Raw genomic sequence first — 20,985 nt, forward strand, 5'->3', positions numbered from 1 at the left:
TTGCTATGTCGAGGGTTTTAGGAATATCAAGGGTAAAGCAGAATGGAGGGTTAGTTTTGTACACAGGACATCTATTGAATATGAGTTCAATGGTATTGATAAACCAAGCTACTATACTGCTTCCCACAAGTACACACAAATATCATACCATGAGGTTTGAATCTTGTCTGAGTTTGCGGAAGTAAAATGGATCCATGTTTAGCTAAAACAAATTAAAATAATCCAGGCACGTTAATCAGTTTTACTATGTACAACATATCTTTGTCAGGAACCAGGTTCAATAAGTCTAAGCACATTCCACTGAAGGGTTTTTGAGTCGCACACATATTGAAGAGGCTATAGACAACCCTCTTTGTAGCTGTTTAAACACACATCCATGACAACTTCTTAATATAAGATGGTCAGGGAGTCTTTATTTTCAGTCTGTATTCATGACACTACTGTATGTAACAGTTGCAAAGCAAAATGTAATGGGTTCAACAGCAAATTCCAAATCTACAATCCCATGTGATTAGCCACTCTGTCCTTGTTTGCAGTATACAACAATGATTGTATTATTCTTAACTGATTAAGGTTTTCTGCAGGTCTGGTCTAAGTATCTTTCTTTCCTACCGGTTTCCTTTTTTGAGTGACATTATATTTGTATCTACTTCAACTAACTGCTCATTTCCCTCTGTCCCCCAGTTGCCCTGTTCCCAGGAGGATAATGGAACGGCTTTGGTTCTCTTTGCTGTTGCTGGCAGCAGCATGCAGGGGACAGCCGTGTCCGAAGCGCTGTATGTGCCAAAGCCTTTCTCCATCGCTCGCTATCCTCTGCTCCAAGACAGGCTTGCTGTTTGTACCTGCTGCCATTGACAGACGCACCGTGGAGCTACGGCTTCAAGAGAACTTCATAACATGTAACGTCCCTACTACTCTATTTTTTTTACCATCAATTAAGGCATCATCATGTTTAACATTTTTTTTATCAACCATCATCTAAAATAATTTCCTCAAGAAGGAACATGTAATTAGTGCTTGTATGAATGCAGACTTTGATGCAGGCCTGGTGCAATGCTATTGTTGTGCAGCAGTAGCTTTAGGACAATATGTGAGTAGTGAAACAGCAGCAAAGCCACACATCTGTTTTCTCATGAGGCTGGGTAATTCCTTTTAACTTTAATACTTTGTAACTTTTTGTTTTTGTGGTTCAGTCTGGCAAATCTCTTCATGAATCATATCCTTATATCAGAGGGTTCTCTTGAGACATACTTATTTTTAAGAACCAAAGTGTTGCTTTATCCTTTATTTTATCTGGATTTATATTAGCTCAGGCAATACAGCCACCTAACCTTTCAGGGCTTGATCTAAAATAAATTATGTTCTATAGTTAATCACAACAAAAGACAAACAAGCTAAAAAAAAGACGTATTTCACAGGCTCCAGAAATATAATTGGATGGGCCATTAACAATACCACACAAGCATATAGTTTATAAGTCACATTGTTAAGCATACTTTCATATAGTCCAGGCTTTGGACACCAGAGGCCAATTAGGCATGGACTAGTTGATCTAAAAATAAAACACAAGTTTTTTTGTTTTGTTTTTAATGCAAAGCAGACAAATGACTGCTTTGGCAAATGTGACCATAGCTGTGCCCTAAGCAACACGAGAAATCGCTTCAGGAACTCTATATGAAGGATTAGGACTTGCAGTAAAAATCCTTGTTTACTTTATACTTTTGCTCCCTGTCCATCTCAGAAATAGATTTTATAAAAAGCTACTGCACATAACAAATCTGAGTCATCAGCTCTTGTGAAAACACCTATTTTTGTGGCCAGGCAAACATTTGTGCTTTACAACCCCTATAGTTGTGTGCATCTCCTGACTTCTACTTTTCCCCTTATTGCTGTGCCTATGTAATATACTGTTTTTGGCCACTTTGGACATAGTTGATGAAGTCTTTCTTTGTGTGTTACTACAATCCCACTCAGCTGTCCGAAGAAAGGACTTTGCCAATATGACCAGCTTACTACATCTGACCCTGTCCAGAAACACCATCAGTCAGATTCTCCCCTCGGCTTTCAGTGACCTGCGGCGACTGAGGGCTCTCCACCTAGACTCTAACAGAATAACTGTGATCAGGGTAAGACTGATGGATGGTTAGCTAGATGGATTAATGATGGTAAATGGGAATGCATATTCAGATGGATCATTGAACTGATAAAGACTTGAAACCCTCAAGCTCATACAAATAGCATTCAAGAATAGATGGAGTGTTTAATGAATGTCCACAATCTAGCAATACAACTACAGTGACTCAAATATGTTTAACAGTGCAGTTGACATCTTTATGAAGATATTAATGCGCTGCATCTCACAACATTTGAACTTTCTCAACGACCAGGATGACCATTTCAAAGGCCTGACCAACCTTCGTCACCTGATCCTCGCCAGCAACCAGCTCCACTCTATCTCTCCTCATGCCTTTGATGACTTCCTGCCCACACTGGAGGATCTCGATCTGAGTTACAACAACCTTGCCCAGGTGCCCTGGGATACGATTGGGCGCCTTACCAATGTCAATACTCTAAACATGGATCATAACCTCATAGAAAATGTTCCCCAAGGGGTATTCACCAACCTACACAAACTGGCCAGGTAAATGAGTAGATAGAGGACAAGATGTAGGAATAGGCATGGTGTAATATGTAGACGTACTGGCCTGTTTACTGATCAGCTGGGTACATTCTTGCTGATTTTACGATAATATCTGTCTCTTTCCTTCTCCCTCTTTCCTATTGTCCATCCCTCATCTTATCCATATGCTGTCCTCTCACAGGCTAGACATGACCTCCAACAAACTAAAGAAAATTCCCCCGGACCCATTGTTCCTGAGGATCCCAGTTTATGCAAAGTCCAGAGGCTCCCCCCTCACCTCCCTGGTGTTGAGTTTTGGTGGTAACCCTCTTCACTGTAACTGTGAACTTCTGTGGTTGAGAAGACTGACCAGAGAAGATGACCTCGAGACATGCGCCTCACCCCCTGACCTCAGTGCCAAGTACTTCTGGACGATACCTGAAGAGGTGATATTTCGAGCTTTGCATTGGAATGATGCAGGGGAATAGCGGAAAACCTATATCCTAGTCTTGAAACAAAAAATAGTCCTTCAATAATTGTATGATATATCCAAAAAAGTAATTACGATTTAGGGGCAAAAAAATATTAAAAAGTATGACCTTTGTATGCTTTTCTTTGTCCTTTAGGAGTTTATTTGTGACCCACCAGTTCTGACCCGTAAGTCACCTCATACAGTGGCTATGGAAGGCCAGCCAGCCAGCCTGAAGTGCAAAGCGAATGGCGACCCAGAGCCAGAAGTCCACTGGATCAGCCCTGAAGGGCGACTTATATCTAATAGCTCCAGGTACAGAGAATTTTCAAATACCGTCATAGAACCTTATTTGACCTACTATGTATTTCTTTTAGGTATATATATTGTACAATTTCTCAAAACTAAAGGCAAAGTGTTAATGTAGGGAATATAATGTTTCCTTTAATAGCAACAATCCTCTTTCAATGAGCTTGAGGAAGCTGGCAACCCAGTTGGCAGGTGCAAAATAGGGGTTGTCTTGCACTCCTCCGGTTAAGAGCCAAGTGCCAATTTGCAACTGAGTCAAGACAGTATGTCTGACATATTATGTCTTGGATGTTGAAGTTTGGCTTAGGCACATGACTCATGTGGGTCAACTCTGAATCAGGATCAAAAGGTAGGTGTTGAGGTTCCAGGTTATGCACATTCCGATATGGTAACCTTGTTGGCATTTGTGGTTATGGTTTAACATGAACAATATATTTTATAAATAATTTATATATTTCTTAAATATAATTTCAAAGTGCTAATTACTTTATTATACACGTCTGACACAATTGTTTGCATCAATAGATATTCAAAACATAAAAGGCTAGTTTATTATTACAAAGCATAATGCTTGTACTCATGGGGATGAGACCCATAACCAGTCAGCAACACAGCCCCTCAACCTGGCAGTCATTGATTGATTATTTTGCAACCTAAAATGAGTATGCCTCGCTCCTTTCTAAAGAAAAAAAAATTCAACATGAAGTTCTGACTATTTTGAACCAAGTTGCAGTCTGCACTGGTAGGCATTGCAATTGGATCCTATTTGTATGGATTTGAGTCAGGAGATGTGACTTGAGGGGGAAAAATTAAAAATAGAGGATTAGAGGGAAAGGAATTATACCCAGGGGGCAAAGTGATTTTATGGACATGGAGCGTTATAAAAGGTTGTTCACCAAAAGTGACATCTAGGACCTTCCACGATCACAACCTGGGTGGACAACCTGGTCATAATTCAATTGGTCTGTCTCTTTACTATGTCTTTTGGGCAAATATAGGCTATATAATGGCATTTATTTTGTGAATCTATAGGTTGTGCATTTCTAGCAGTTTAAAACACGGCATGGGCTAGCGTGCTGTTATGTTTGGCTGCGCCCAGCTACTGATCCTGGGTCAGCCACAACTTAGAGTGACTGTAGTACAGAGCCGGTGGGATGCACGGGGGGATCATTCTGCACATGCGTTAATTGCGATAAAAAAATTAACGCCGTTAATTCCAGAAATTAATCACCCTGCGTTAATGCGATAATTTTGACAGCCCTAATTAAAACAAAAACCTTTTGTATTACAGTATTTTCCAAAATCTTTAAATAAATATGAAAAATCATCAATATCTTACTAATATACATTTTTTACACAGTTGCATTTCATGTGCCATGGTCCAAAAGTGTCCTTTTGGAGTCTCCAGCTGGTATTCTAGGAAACGGCTAGACATTTCCTGTGTAAAATTAATTTTCTATGGGTTATTGATCAAATTTGAACTGTGATTAGGAAAAGCTTCAGGCAGTTGGACACTTGTTTTGTTTTCAAAATTTAAAAACAAATTGACACTGATTTTGTCCAACATCTAGATTTTGGGGCTTTGCAGATATGCAAATGTACGCAACATTAGTAAGATATTGATGATTTTTCATATTTATTCAAACTTTTTGGAAAATACTGTAATACAAAAAGTTGTTGTTTTAATGTCAGTAATCAACTTGCAAAGTTTCATAATGATATCTATACATTTAAAAAAATCCCTATTAGCCCACCCACATTCGCTTAAACAGTGGTTCTGATTTGCTCTATCGTCCCGCTGTAGCTTTCCAGCAGCTAGTTGACCAGGTTGTCTACCCAGGTTGGGATCCTGGAAGGTCCTGGATATAATTTCTGGTGAACAACCTTTTACAACGCTCCATGTCTGTTTTAAAAAAAGGGGGTTTTGCCCCCTAGGTATTAAGAATGAAAAAAATAAAGAAAATCTTACTGCCTCAACTTCTTTTTCTAAAGCTCACTGCATAGCTTTGTTACTTTGTTGTATCATAAACATTTCATTTATTGATTGATTTACAGGACTGATTATATTCATTCTGTTATATCTGAATTTCTTTCAGAACTTTGGTTTTCCCTAATGGTAGTCTGGAGATCAATGTGACATCCCTGAAGGATTCGGGAAACTTCACGTGTATTGCCTCCAATGCGGCAGGGGAATCCACGGGGAGGGTGGAGCTAGTTGTCACGGCGATGCCCCATCTGGCAAACAGCACCAGTCGCAGTCGAGACCCGTCCTCGGAACCCGCCCCCTCCGACATCCTGACCTCTTCTAAGGTCGCGCTGCCAAACAACGAGACCAGAGGGGCGGACCGCAGGGTGTCATTGGTGGAACTGACAGGAAACTCTGCTCTCATCAGATGGAGCAGTCAAACTCCTATAGCTGCAGGAGTCAGGATGTTCCAGGTCCAGTACAACAGCTCTGGGGATGACACACTGGTTTACAGGTCGGTCTTTCTATTCTATCCATTTATGATCCGTCTGCATTTGATTTTTTTTTCAATATCACAGACTTCTGTGAATATATAAGGGCAGATAAGCAACAAGCATTTAGGTGCCTGAATTTGTTAAGTATTAAGTATAAGTATTATTATTATTATAGTATTGTTTGAATTGTGAAAAAGTGTAATCAACTTAAATGATAAAGACAGCTGCAGTGCAACTGTAGGGTACATGAATGCAGGGACGCCTGGGTCAAAGGTGAAGCGTAAATATTTAAAACTGTTGAAGTGGTAAATGGACTGCACTCTTTTGTTGCTTTTTACAGATTTATTTTTCAGACTAAAAGCACGTCATATTGTGTGCCTCTCATTTAACCTAGTCACGCACACTCTCATACATCGATTGGCAGCAGCTACCACGCAGGGTGCAAGCTTACCATCGGGAGCAATTTGGGGTTCAGAGTTTTGCCAAGGGCGACTTCGACATGTGGCATTGGCAGGAAGCGGGGATTGAACTGCCAACCCTGCGATCAGTGGATGAACAGTGTACCTGTTTGGCCACAGCTGCCCACGTCAGAATATTTGTCTTGAATGTGTCTCTTGTAGCTTCACTGATGTGCTGATGATGTTGCTTTACTACTTTACAGCAGGTATTTACATTATGGCTCTATAGATATGTTATTTTCCCATATTTTGTTTCCTTTTACTTGACTAGGACATGTGTCAACTTCTTTATATGACATAGTATAGTGACTATAGAACCACTACAACATTTGGTTAAATGTTTCCATATAGAAAGTATGTGTGTCTTCTTAATAGTTTCTTGAGAAACATGCAAGTTGTTGCAAAAGAGCAGTTTGAGGTTTTATAAATCTCCTTGATAGTGGTGCGATTGCAGCCATAGAATTATAATAATGTCATGTTGGAGTGGACTTCATTAAATGCACAGTATTTGAATATAGAAAGGTAATTGTGTGCTAAGTCATGCTTCAGTAAGGGCATGTTAGACCTTTGTTGACCCGTGCATGAGACTGTATAAAACCTTAACCACTGACAACATTACCGCCCATATTTCTGCTGAAGCCTGGTAAAGCCCTGTTTATTTTCAGTTCTTGGAGTTCTTATATGCTGTGGAGTCGTTATGGCAAGAGGTTGGAAAAACCTCCTGGATCGTGTTATGAGTGACAGGTGGCTTTATTACCATCACTGACAAGTGCTGGGGGCTATTTATTTATTTCATAATTTCATAGGTGCAGATGAAATGGCCAAATATTTTACTCGTACTTCGGGGATTGCAGGAGTAAATCAAATCAACAATGCCCCGCAGAATTTTTAGATCACCAATTAAGGTCTTTATGGTCTTCTTGCGCTTGATCAACAGCTGAAATTGTCTTTTGGGGGGAAATGAACCTGGGAAGAAGATATGTGATATGTCAAATCCATTCAAGATGTCAAGAGAATCAGACAGTTCCTCTTAATTTCCACACTTTTGCGATAAACCGATGATTGGTGTTTCAACTGAGAAAGTGATCATGGTGTTATTTCTGAGCTAGAGGATACTTGTTTATTCAGACAGTTCAGCTAACTGTGGGAGTCGAGCAGCTTCTTATATAGCTTATTATAATTCTTATAAACATGGCAACCATTTTCCTGCTTAGCAACCATCCCCCTGCACCCATTCAAGGTTGATTGCAGTTGGTGGGCACAGCGGCCCTGCAGGTGCAAAATTAACTCCTCACTGGACAAGTGTAGATACAGTATGTACAGGCTTGTGTATGTGCCTTTGTGTGTTTAGCTGGGAATTGTCGTTTAATTCCAAGCAGATGATTGCAAAATTAAGACAAAACACACTGCCACTCTACATTCATGGAGACACTAATTCTCATTCACTGATACAGTATACAGTATGTGTAGAAACGTTGGCCAATTTGGCTCTTACTACCGTGCTTATGTTAGTATGTGAATCATACTACATTGACAGGAATTTGCACGCCATTTGCATTTAGCATAGGGCCAAGAAGCCCCCATATCTATATAAAAGGAAATACATTTGCTTGGAGGTGTATCATGGAGAAAGCAAGGATGTTTAGTTTAGTGAAAAGCATGGCCCTAAAGCAAAAAAGCTCAAAATAAGTTCAAGATTAAAGAAAATGTCCATGGTGGAAGACAGAAAAGGCACACTTTGTGTTTCCTGGGTAGTGAAGATGTTTAAAAAAAATAAAAATAAGAAGTAGGCTTGGGCTGTAATAAACTAAGTGGTGTGGCCCCATAGATAAAGACAGTGTTCCAGGTTAAACAAAAATACATTGGTCCGGCATTTAACTATTTATTTGCCCGAGTCTGTATGAATACATATGATATGCATTGTCATTATGAATACACAACCCTGTGTTTTTCACTTCGTTTAGCACAACCTTACTGTATCCTGCTGTTGTGTGGACAATTTTTTTTAAACCATATTGCGGTTTAATGGATAAATGCGTATTGACTGTCCTAATTATTTATACGATGAGTTTGGATTTGCTGTGAACAGATACACCAGCTGCTCTGCTGTTGTGTATATGACACAGTAACCACTTCAGGAGCATTTGCTGAAGCATTAAACCAAGTCAAGCATGATGTTATCAAGATAAAGACAAGCGTCCACAAATCAACCATGACAGACATCTTTAAACAACTTAATCCTTTGAAAAGCGGGAGTTACTGTTTCAGTACTATCTTAGTACATAGATTTGTTCATAACAAAGTAGACAAGTTTAGTTTTGTAATCAACTACACTCATTTACAATGAATACATTTAAAGGAGAAGTAAGTGATGTTTTTTGTTAATATACATGTTACATTTCTCCATATTCATACAGCAATCACTTAAACTGTATGCACAGTTCATAACACAGGTCTTCCAGTCATTAAGCTTTGATACAATTTTGAGTATCCTGCTCCTTGTATCCAATCAAAAGACAGAGCGCTGGTCTCTTTGCCTGTGAACGATGACTCGTTTCTCTCCATAGTAGGCACTATCTGATGAAGACGTCTGCACGTTTATGTGGTGGTGACATAGGGATGAGGGAAGGGAGTGCTAACTGCTGTCACTGAAAGGAAGTTAGCTAAAAAGGACCATATCACTTACTTCTCCTTTAAGTAATGAGATGTATGTATGCACCATGAACACATCTCAACAGTTTATTATTTTCAACCAATTTGAAAGAAAACAATATCAAGCTGTTATGGGTGAAAGCATTAATTATTGTAATGTTACTAAAATACATACAATTGTGGCAGAATCATAAATGTGATACTGCACATGGAATCCAACACGTTGCAACATCAATATCCATTAGGAGGCATCATCGTTGCACAGGCTCTGTTCTGAGTGTGTCTATGTGTGGACAGTTTCTCTTTTCTTTCTGTCTTTGGTCAATATCCATTAGTAGGGCTGAGGCACAGTGAAAGCCATGGAGAGAAATGAGAATGAGTAGACGGGAGAGGAGAGGATGGAGAGGGAAAACATCATATTGGTGTTGAACCATGACATGCCATGATCTCAACAAATGTAGCCCAGTACTTACACTGATGAGAATCCACATGTACTTTGGAGTGGTTGTTATAGTTCAAGTGCTCTGAGGAGGTGTTTACTGATGAGACTTGGGTTGTCTGCTTTTGATCACGCATTCAAAGAAAGCAATACAAATGTTTCTAGTAACCCAAATTAGTAAATTGCACCTGAAATTGAGCCTAGTGTGCCTCTTTTAATCTGTGTCAAACTGTATTTGAATCAGATCAGAAACCATTTCAATTCATATGCTGGTGTTTCAGGCACATCAATCAATTTTAATTGTACTGCAAACATAATCACTACAATACAACATCAGTCCATATATTGATACTCCACTTTTCTACCATCGGTGTATGAGTGTGTGTATGAATGGGTGAATGTGGTAAGATATGTAAAGCGCTTTGGGGCTGAGAAAATCGGCTAGAAAGCGCTATATAAGTCAAGTCCATTTACCATTTACCATTTATTCTATATTGCATCAACCACAGCATCCAGACCACAGCATCTTATGCTCTCTACATTATACCTTTGTTGTCCTTTTATTCAACCAGGCAGCTCAATGTCGAACCATTTCCACTTTAGAAAGACCACCAACCGAACAGAGATTTTCTAAGGAGTTAGATAGAGAGCGCTCTCTGACGCAGTCTCCAAACCCCCGGACTACTTACGATCAATGCCATTATAGCACCAAGGATTTGTGAGTTTGCGTGTGTGTGTATTTGTGTGTATGTACTTAGAAACCAGTGGTAGGCACTGAACTAGTAAACCCCTCTGTCTGAGATGTGCTTTTCAGACCCCCCTGACTATTATAATCAATGCTTATTCAAGTGTGTGTCTCTGAGCATGTCTGCATGTGTGATGAGTTTCTGTCTATGTCCACTAGACCAGCTGGCATTGTATGCATTATCTAAAAACCTGATGTCCTGTCATGTGCCACCGACCGCAACAGACCTCTGCGGGAGGCTTCCCTAAGTGTCAGTAGTGTTGTTGTTGTTGGTGTGTGTGCGGCTGTGCGCGCGTGTGTGTGTGTGTTATCATGTATTTTATGCACCTTACAACATATTTGCTTTACTATGTATAAATGCAAGTAACAACACATTACAAAAGGCAAAGATTATACCAAACTACGGGTGTGCACGTGGACACGCCCTAACCGTTTAGGAGAAATTAATAAACTAAATTTTTTTATTTTTTTTTTAAGTTTTGAAAATTATTTCAATATGTTCAGGAGACACGCATTCATTCATTTAACATCAGCAATAAAAAAATACTATTTGGGGATGATAAAAACTAGTCTTCAGAATCTGTCTCTCCCTCTGTGTGTGTGTGTGTGTGTGTGTGTGTGTGTGTGTGTATCAGCAAGCACTGCAGACACGCAACAGACACACATGCGCGCATGCACACATACACACGGGGAGTCGCCGTCGGGCTCCAGTCACAGCCTCAGGAAGACTGATGAAAGATAACCTGAAGAATAAAGTTACCCAGTTGACGTGAACTACACTCGTAAGTAGCCTTAGTTCAAACCTTCAAAAGTAAAAACTTTATAACACCTGTTCAACCTGCAGGTGGACATGTAGGCTAGTTGTGCGATCGGCTATATTAATCTGGAAATTAATGAAGGTGATAATGAAGGGGAACCAACATGTGTGTGTGTGTGTGGGTACAGGCGAACAAACGTGTATGTGTGTGTGTGTGTGTGTGTGTGTGTGTGTGTGTGTGTGTGTGTGTGTGTGTGTGTAAGACGGCGCTTCCGACGGAAGCGGTCAACGTTCACACCCCTATACCAAACTGCTATTTATTTGACATACTGTACCTGTATTTTCACATGTCTATTCACACATAGCATATGGGTGTGTATGTAGCCCTTTCTCCTGAAACTCGGTCTGTATTTTAGAATGTTCCTAATTTGAAAATGCCAGTATATTAATTCTTCTCTGAGATGTTATGCCTTCATTAAATGGTGATAGTGGATAAAGGACAGCAAATGCGGCAGGGAGGGAGCCAACTGATATCCCCAGCTGGATTTCAAACGGGTACATTGCGGTTCATGGTCGGCTTCTAAACCTGTATTCTTTTTTATTCGCAAGCATTTGGTTAGGGAACATTGTACCTATTGGTTAAATTTAGAAAAAAATCCAAACTTGACTTGAAGGACAGCCTGTAATTTTGTTTTTCTTCATTAACATTTAATTGCAGCAACAGTGTTTCCCTGACCTAACTGAAGTACCTTTGTTGCATGAACCTCTCCACACGGGAGCAGGACATGTGTTTTGTATACACAATCCACTCCAATCCAGGCAACTCGCCAATACAAAATGGACTATTTTCTACACTAGAAAAAGATTGCCAGGGCACATGATGTAAGCATTTATACTGTATTATAATTGGGAACATCATCTATAGAGCAAAAACACAATTTCAAGGAGATGGTTGTTTACAGTACACTTAACTATTAAGTTTGTGTATGTGCAGAATGTGTCAATATAAAGTCACACCATTGTTCAAGGCCTTACCTATCCTAACAAAGATACTCTCAAGTACTTTACAAATTTGAGAACATACATGTATGTAAGTTGCATGTGCAGTTCTAATCTGTTCGTCCTTTTGTGAAATTGAAATTGAAACTGAAATTAAACATAAACAATGACTGTTAACGGCTGAGCGGGAGCTGCGGATGGCTGCTGAGTCTCAAGCTCCTTGTCATCTTTGCTTTTTTATTTTATTTTACTTTTTCTCTCTTTTTTGCAACATGCAAAGTCTTACTAAAATATCACTAACTCATCAGCTGTCCTACAAATGTTGCTCAAACATTTGACCATGTTTACACTCCCTTCCATGAATGATGTAATCCACACAAGGCTCCTGAACATGACATGAGGCATCCCAGGCAGAGCTTCCAAGGTGTGTGCAGATCAGCGGACATTTTTATCATGTTACTTCTTCAGTCCCTAGCCCCCACGCGTTATATCGTTTTAAATCCACCGTTGCCTGAAACCTGAAACCCTATCCACTGGAGTGTGTTCCAGAAATGCTGAGGCAGTGGTATGAGCTGACAGTTGATGTTATAATCCCTTCCTCTCTCCAGTGATAGTTTCCTCAGTTTGACATATAGGGTCTTTTTTATGGTCCAGGGGGGACTTTAAGCATCAGACAGTTGGATGGGATAAAGACTCCTGAAAAAGTAGTAGGGGAGAGTGGGGTGAGTTGTGCCAGGGGGGAAGTAGTTGTTTCTAGAAAACTGTAGAAGAAATTGGTCCAAGTGACCACATATTTTTGAAGAGCCATCCATTTGACTCATCCTGTAAAGAAGGGCGACACATGGAATGAGATGTAAGCACATTAAAGCTCAAAAAGCTGTTATTTGCCTTTCAAAGTAAAATGTCTATGATCAAGGTTTTTTGATAATTGTGTCTGAACAATTATAGACAAGTTTGAAAACATTTGAAACATGTTTTAGTGCTTTAGCATGCTACATTATGAGTCTATGCAATTTGCACAATGTTAAACTGCTGCATCATGCTAGGGGTTGGGGTGATTTGTGTCAAAAGGGCCTGGGTTGAGTTGTGCCAATGACATGGCTGCATACGCTGGTCACACACAATAAAGTGATTGTCTACAGTAGCTCAGAAGAGACATCTCCATTCCACTTAACGACACCACTGATGAGTTCAGATGGCCAGAATGATGATGATGATGATGATGATGATGATGATGATGATGATGACTTTGTTATTGTGAGCTTTGCAGGTAAAACCCCTTAGACCTGCTAGGCCTTGTTTAAGAAAATTGACCATACATCTTTGTAAACTATTTACACTATTTAGTAAATAAACCTTAAATAAGTAGTTTTCTGATGGATGTATCTTGCTAAATGACTTTATGAGATGTATATCAAAGGCACAATTTACCCCAATGTATTCTCTCCAAAGGCACAACCACGCACCGTGGGCAAGTTGTGCCACAAGACCACTTTTTTTCCCGAAAGCAATATTTCTTAAACAGTTTATTTCAGATCCAAAGTTATTGTTGCCAGGGATGCACCAAATCCTGAAATATACGCACCTATGCAAGTTGGAAACATTACTGTCAAGGCCTCACTTTAAAGTCACTTTGAGCAAAAAGTTGCACAACTCACCCCACTCTCCCCTTTATGCTATAGATATAATACGTGTCATAAGCAGAAGCAGCTGTGGCACAGAGGACAAAGAAGTGAGAGTGAGTAGTCTATCAATAAAAAAAAATCAAACTTAAACCTTACAAGTATTGAATCAAGTACATTTGTATTGAAATATGTCATACGCTTTCACTGTATTTGCATGTTTCAGTCAAATTTACCCCAAACAATGACCAGCATCTAGCTAAATAATTTACTTATACAGAGCTCTTTAAAGCATTGTGTCTGCATCCAGATTTAAACGCCCACTACAAAAAACACACACTTAACCTATGGTGTGGGAGCATGACAAGGTTTTAAGGGTTAATAGATGTCTTTTTCAAAACCTACCTTAAGCACCTTTGATTCTGCTATAAATCACACATTGCAGTGTCTGGATGAAGGATGAGTGAGGAAACATTGAGTGTGGGATAAGATGGTTGAGTGTGTGCATGCGTGTCTGTTCTTCTTTGTGTCCAGGTTGATCTAGAGAATTCTATTCACCTCACATTCTCCTCAACACACAAGAGCAAAGAGAGGTCAATGTGATTTTTTTTTTCAATCACACGAAAGCTTGCAGTGTACGCACACACAGGGGCGTAGCACCAAATTCTGGGCCCCTATACAAAAAGTCCTGATGGGCCCCCTGAAAAGCGGTCTTACAATACACATGTCTCTCTGAGCCAGACAACTCCACAATATTTCATCTGATGAATGACCAAATCATTACTTTTACCGGTGTTTCCCCCATAATATGTCTTAGTCAAGGTGGTCACTGGGCAGGGTCACAGGAGGCGAAAATTTTGGGGGTATTTTGCTCAAAGATGCCAATGCGCACTATAGAAATAAACAACTGTTTATTTGAATACAGATGTGCAATTTTGTTTGCTATGTGCAAGTATAATTTTACAGACAGTACAAAACACAATTAAAGAAAACTTCTACTGTTTTTGTGCAATACTATGCAGACACACTAAATACAAATAATAGACCATACACTTGTGTAGGCACATCAAGTGCAAATTAAACTTTTTAAAGTTCCTTTATGGATGGGGGGCTGTGATTATTGTGGACAATAGGCCTACTGTGATGCGATAGCCTATAATTAATTAATGGTTATTATTAGCCTACTTGCTTGATTTCTTTTTAAATACAGGTTGTTTTGGAACATGTCTTTCCCAATTTAAAACATAAAAATAAAGCAGCATTGAAAATTCAGAAAATCAATCTTGTTGGCCTACACTAGCATGCTGTTCTACAAATAACTCAATAGTTGAAATAATAAATACAATGTGTTTTCCCCTTAAAATGTCGAAATGCATTTCAAAGGCAGTAACAGTGTGGCACTTCTTTAAACTTACTGAAACTTGCAGGGGCCATCACTCTCATGTATTCATCAGACTTTTCTTTGCGCTGTCTGAGCTGATAGATAGGTTGTGTTGCCACAGTGATGTGGAGTCTTAAACTGTCCTAGCTTTGCCAGCACTTATTTCTGTACAGCTAAATATCCCCATAGAAACATCGCTGCGTTTATTTTCGCCACCAGTTCAATTCAATGTTGGCTTGCTCCTGCTTACTCTCCCGCATACATGGCTTAGTCATGCGCAGGCCCCTGATCTCCTTGCAAGGGTCAGGGGCCTATCACGAGCCAGTCAATTATTTCTTTTTTTGGAATGGCATTGTTCAGGGCCTTCAAAGATCGGGGCCACACATTTAGCTTGTTTAAAAAAAAAAAAAAAAAAAAAAAAAAAAAAAAAAAAATTAATGGGCCCCCCTCTGCCTTGGGCCCCCCCACGACTGTATACCTTGTCTACCCAGTCCGTCGGCCCTGCGCACACACACACACACACACACACACACACAAGCTGACTGCAGACCACTGCTTCTCGTCTGCCATTTCTTCACTGTCTTTGGTTCGTGGTTCTTTGGATAATGGATTCGACACATAAAATGTCCATAGACCAGCAGACTCAGGATATAGAGACTGGAAACATGAATTAATAACTTATCAGTAGCAGTAGCTGAGCTCTCATGCATGTTGAGCAATTATTTACTGTAAGTGCTTTCAAAGATGCTGTACACATTATCTGACGTAAATGCAAGTGCACTCTAGGTGCATCATTATCACTTGTCAGATAACAAGCTAAGACACTCATGAGTTAGTATTTGTCGGACTCAATTATCAGAGCTGTTGTAGCTCTGATAGGTATGGTTACTTTTCCCTCACTGTTTGGGGAAAATGGGTTAAAGTTAGTTAGTTAGTTAGTTAGTTTATTCGTCAAAAACAAGGATACATATTTGATATGTTTTAATCCTTAAAAACACCTATGTTAATTCTCTGAAGTCATTTCACATGCATTGTACATGCACTATACAAAGCTGAGACCCATAAGAGTACTTACTTAGTAAGATATTAATAGTGAGTTCTTAAGCATCATACAACTGAAATATGAATGAACTGAAATCAGTGTACATGTATGTGAGTGTGGAAGTATATGTTGGTTGGTGGGTAGGTGGTTAAAGAGTAGAGATCGGGGTGGGGAGGTAATTGCATTGGAGCGGTTGATGGGAGAATCTGGAGCAACGTTTGGTGGACTGAGGTGGGCTTGCATGTGGGTGACTGTAGGTGCCTTAGTTTATTTAAGAACACGTGTTATGTATATACCGTACTTTTCGGCCTACAAGCCGCGACTTTTTCCCCGTTTTTCGACCCTGTTATTACACAGCACAGTATATATTCTGTAGCTACTGGGGATGGGCGTTAGTAATCGAGTACTCGAGTACTCCTCGTTTCAAATGATCTCGATTGGTGGATGAGGAAAATAGTTTTTTGTTTTGTTTAGTGTTTGTAGCCTTTAGGCCGGCCGGCGGGCCGCCCCTATTTTAAAATGTTATATACGTGTACAAAACGGCACAAAACGGATATAAAGTTTAACAAAATTAAATATTTTGATCCAAGTTAAATAAACTAAGCGTTGTGTCAAACAGAAACCGCAAATAACTGCCACCTCCGTGCAGCGCAGCCAGTGTGTGGTCTCCACAGCACCGCGGAGCTGAATGCGGTGCTGGAAAACTTGGAAAGTCACGTAAAGAAGCCAGGCTGACTTCGGGCACATTCGAGCAAACGACATTTAAGAAGCCTTTATTATGGAATATAGGATTGAGATTCAAAAGCCGACGGTGTAACGTTCCGTTAACGAGGAATTAGTCGCGGTAATTAGTCACGGACAGGAGTGATCATTACGCGGTTGGATATACTAGCCTACTACTTCTACTGCTTTGGTGAGTTATTTAGCCTATCTACTGTATGTGTTTAAATTGTAGGACAATAATTTTATTGTATTTGCTGCCCTTCTTATTTTAAATGTCTATTTTGAATGTTAGCCAACTACAGCCCATGCTTTTTTCTCTCTCTTTTTTCTCTCTCCACCGCAGACCTACTCGATCGGTTTAAATTGTGGCCCGCTTATTTAATTACTTTCAGTTAGGAAAATGTGTTTTAAACTTGTGGAAAATAAATCCTTAATATCATATGGCAACTGTGACTGTTTGACATAAGCATTGAGCGCTTTATTGCGGTCAACCGTTGTTCTGTAGACAGATGCGTTGCGTCCTAAAAATAGAAAAAAGTTTAACGAGGAATCGACTGATCCTCGAGGAATGCAAGCGATCACACGAGTAGCGAAAACACTCGTGCCCATCCCTAATAGCTACTATTGCACAAAATGGTAACACTTACGTACGTTATGCAAATATGCAACTTGTTTGTTGAAATGTGGGAGCTTCCTCAAGCAGCCATCTCTTTCCCGACAATCCCCTCTGTGCACGAACTCTTACATATGGTAATTAAACATTATAACACCTGCCGCTTATTGTCCAGTGCGGCATATAGTACGGAAAGTACGGTATTGTCAATCTTGCATTCCACAGCCTCTAATACAACCGACAATGTTGTTATATAATTTGAAAAACACGCTTACGCTGACTGGCCAATTACCCTTCAATCTTAATTTATTCTTCCTTAATTACAGCCTAAAACTTCCCAAATCAATGTAGGGGAAGGTGGGGTGATTTGTGCAACTTTTTACTCAAAGTGATTTTAAAGTGAGGCCTTGACAGTTATGTCTCCAACTCAAATATGTACATATATTTCAGGATGTTGTGCATCCCTGGCAATAAAAACTTTGGATCTGGAATAAACTGTTTAAGAAATATAGCTTTCGGAAAAAAAGTTGTCTTGTCGCACAAAACACCCCACGTAGTGGGGTGATTTGTGCGTCATTGTGTCACAATGACAAAGTCAACATCATCATCTTTCTGGCCATCTGAACTCTCATCAGTGGTGTCGTTAAGTGGAATTGAGATGTCACTCTCTCCTGAGCTACTGTAGACTATCACTTTCTTTTGGTGACCAGCGTATACAGCCATGCCACTGGCACAACTCTCAGAAATGTACTTTGCACCAGTTGCTCCGTGCTTGTGGAACCAACTGCCACCTGACAAATGTGATTCCCCCTACATTTCTGCCTTTAAATCAAGGCTCAAAACCCATATGTACACCCTGGTGTTTCCTCCCCATTAACCTCTGCACTACTTACTTACCTCTGCACTACTATCTGTGTTTATGTGGATGTATGGGCTTTACGTCTTTTATTTTGGTTATTGTTATTTTACCTTCATTGTTTACCTACTGAATGCACTATGTACAGCACTTTGGACAGTGCAAACTGTCATAAATGTGCTTTTATAAATACATTTTACTTACTTACTTACTTATAACTCACCCAGGCCCTTGCGCACAAATCACCCCATCCCCAGAATTTTGGATAATAGGCATGATGCAGCAATTTAGGGTTGACATTGTGCTAACTATATAGACTCAAAGTGTAGCATACCAAAGCACTAAAACATGTGTCAAATGTTTTCAAACGTGTCTATAATTGTTCAGACACAATAATCAAAAAACCTTGATCATGGAAATTTTACTTTGAAAGGCAAAACACAGTTTTTTGAGCTTAAATGTGCTTATATCTTATTCCTTGTGTCTCCCTTCTTTACAGGATGAGTCAAATGGATGGCTCTTCTTAAATATGTGGTCACATTTCCAATTTCTTCCACGGTTTTCTAGAAACAAGGGGTTTTGCAACTTCCAAAATGCACAAATCACCCCACCTTCCCCTACATGCTATATATAATCAGTTATTCATTGCAAGGCGGTGAGATCTCTACGGAAAACAGTGATGTCGATAAGGATGACTTAAGGTTTTACTTAAATATAAATGAAACATGATAGACTTTACTTCAATACAAAGCACTCTGGGCAGGTGTTTTGCTGTTACATCAACAAGGCTGCTGTTTAAAGGATTCACATGTTTTCTGTTTGTACGATGGACAGAATGTGTCAACTATATTTAGTTTAAATGAACCAAGCTGGTTACCTGGTAACATATTACGGCCTCCACCCACATCCTGCATCTACAGTACCTCTGGAGCGCATCGCCTTCCTTTACTGCTGCCTCTCTCGTGCTTTTTTCGGCCACACATGGAACGTCTCAGCAGCTGCTTCTAAAAGCCCTATCTTTCTACATAGAGTTTTCATAGAAAATTCCCATTAAAATCATAAATAATAAAAATAAATTCACATTAAATAAGACCAAACAAGCTACATATCATATTCCACAAAGTGGGGGAAAAGGAGAGGATATTCCGGCTCATACAAGCATATAACATATGATACCACCAAACCATATCTGCCCAAACAGAGGGCACACACGTCCAAGCACGCTCTTGTGCACATCTCTGCGCCCACTGGTGGCAATGTGTAGTCAGCTTGCTGTAGGTCGTTGTCAATTAATTGAATGAGTCAGTGAGTATGTACTAATGAGCTTAAGGGCCTGATGACAAATTACTGTCCCCACACACACACACACACACACACACACACACACACACACACACACACACCCTTGCATCACTGGTACCTGCTGCATTTGTGCCAATTAAATGCCGAACTAATGAGTCAGATCAGGGAGGTTAAGTTCAAAGACATTGCAGACATGGTCCATTTAGTCATCACTCCTTCTTTCTCTCTTCCACACAGTCCTGTTCTCTTTATACTCTTTCTCATTGAGGTATTTTCCTCGTGGCTCATTCATACACGTTTCTTTTTTTAAACTCCCCTTATCCTTTTTCATTGTTTTCCTCCCCTTCAGTCTATATCACGGTATGATTTTCTTTTGTCTCACTCTCTTTGTCTGATCTTTTGTTTTGTTGTTTTTGCTGCATCATTCCAACTCTCTTAACTCCTTCCCGGGCTGCACACTTTGTTCTGCTGCCACATTTCCTTATTTTCCTTGTCTCCATTATTCCTCCTCTTTGTTTTCTTTAACTGTTCAGTCTTATGCTTTCGTTTTCTCCCTCCCTCCATCCCTTCCTTGCCCTGCCTCCTGGAAATTGTGCGTAACTCAGCAGAAAAACCCGCCCGACCCCTTAACCCTTTGATTGGCGATAGCAGTTGTTTTCATCAGCATCCCAAATGGATGTTTAATTATCCTGCGATACACACCCATAGCCCCACCTCCGGGTCCCATTTTCTTCCGATGTCCTCCGTCCACTATCCCCCTTCCTCTACAGCCCCTCACATGGACTGCAGATCTTCACGGATGGAGAGACGAGTAATTTAAAAAAAGTAATGACACACATGGACAGAAAGAGCGTGAGGGGAAGGGGAAGGACAGTAGAAAAAGAGAGGCGGAAATGCAGGCAAAGAAAGAGGGAAGAGGATGATAGGAAAGGGGCACTGGGTTCAGGGAGGGGTGGTGCAGGGAGGAACAGGGGCAAAGATAAACAGAACAGGATGAGGAGAAAAAGAGAGGAGGGGATCTCGATGGTGAGCTGGGATAAGAGATCGCAGATGGATTGCATCCCCCAACACTCAACGTAATATGAGTAAACTGAGTTGTTATTAATGACTGAGTTTGCATCATGTGCTTGCATGAGCTTAATATGGTTCTAAGCTGCTTGGCGGTTTTGGTGATTTCCTGATTTCACAGCAGCTGCGAGAGGCTTTACAATCATAACATATTTCATCATCATCAAATATCAATACTTGCAGTGCGCTTTCATTCATTTCTTTAATCATTGACTCCTCCACATTGTGTCATTATTCCAAGCATGTTTTCAAGCAATCTCAAATTATTTTTTTTCTTTTTTTAGATCGATAGAAATTCATAAGACAGCTTTTGGCCTTAGCTCATGCCTAGAAAGGTAGTAGTCTCAGTGCTCTGATGGACAGGCAAGGCGAGGTGAGGGTAAGGCAGGTTTGGAGTGAGCAAAAAAGAGCTAAATAAAGTATTTTATTTGCACATATCGTCTAGGTAGAGCACTCCACTTGTTCGCTTG

General features: G+C 40.0%; 1 protein-coding gene across 1 annotated transcript in view; it reads left to right on the forward strand.

Annotated features, from left to right (window-relative positions):
- Nucleotides 1–706: 706 nt before the first annotated feature.
- The window catches only part of LOC307271580 (leucine-rich repeat and fibronectin type III domain-containing protein 1-like protein), a gene marked incomplete at both ends in the record, with an annotated part of 69,626 nt that continues 49,347 nt past the window's right edge, over nt 707–20,985 (forward strand). Inside the window, 6 exons of the mRNA XM_080054111.1 lie at nt 707–899; nt 1,975–2,126; nt 2,388–2,641; nt 2,823–3,066; nt 3,247–3,404; nt 5,495–5,878. Coding sequence (XP_079910237.1) covers nt 707–899; nt 1,975–2,126; nt 2,388–2,641; nt 2,823–3,066; nt 3,247–3,404; nt 5,495–5,878 — 1,385 coding nt within the window. The remainder of the gene's footprint in view (nt 900–1,974; nt 2,127–2,387; nt 2,642–2,822; nt 3,067–3,246; nt 3,405–5,494; nt 5,879–20,985) is intronic.

Source organism: Ammodytes marinus, assembly GCF_949987685.1.
Source record: "Ammodytes marinus genome assembly, chromosome: 3".
Taxonomy (NCBI): Eukaryota; Metazoa; Chordata; class Actinopteri; order Uranoscopiformes; family Ammodytidae; genus Ammodytes; species Ammodytes marinus.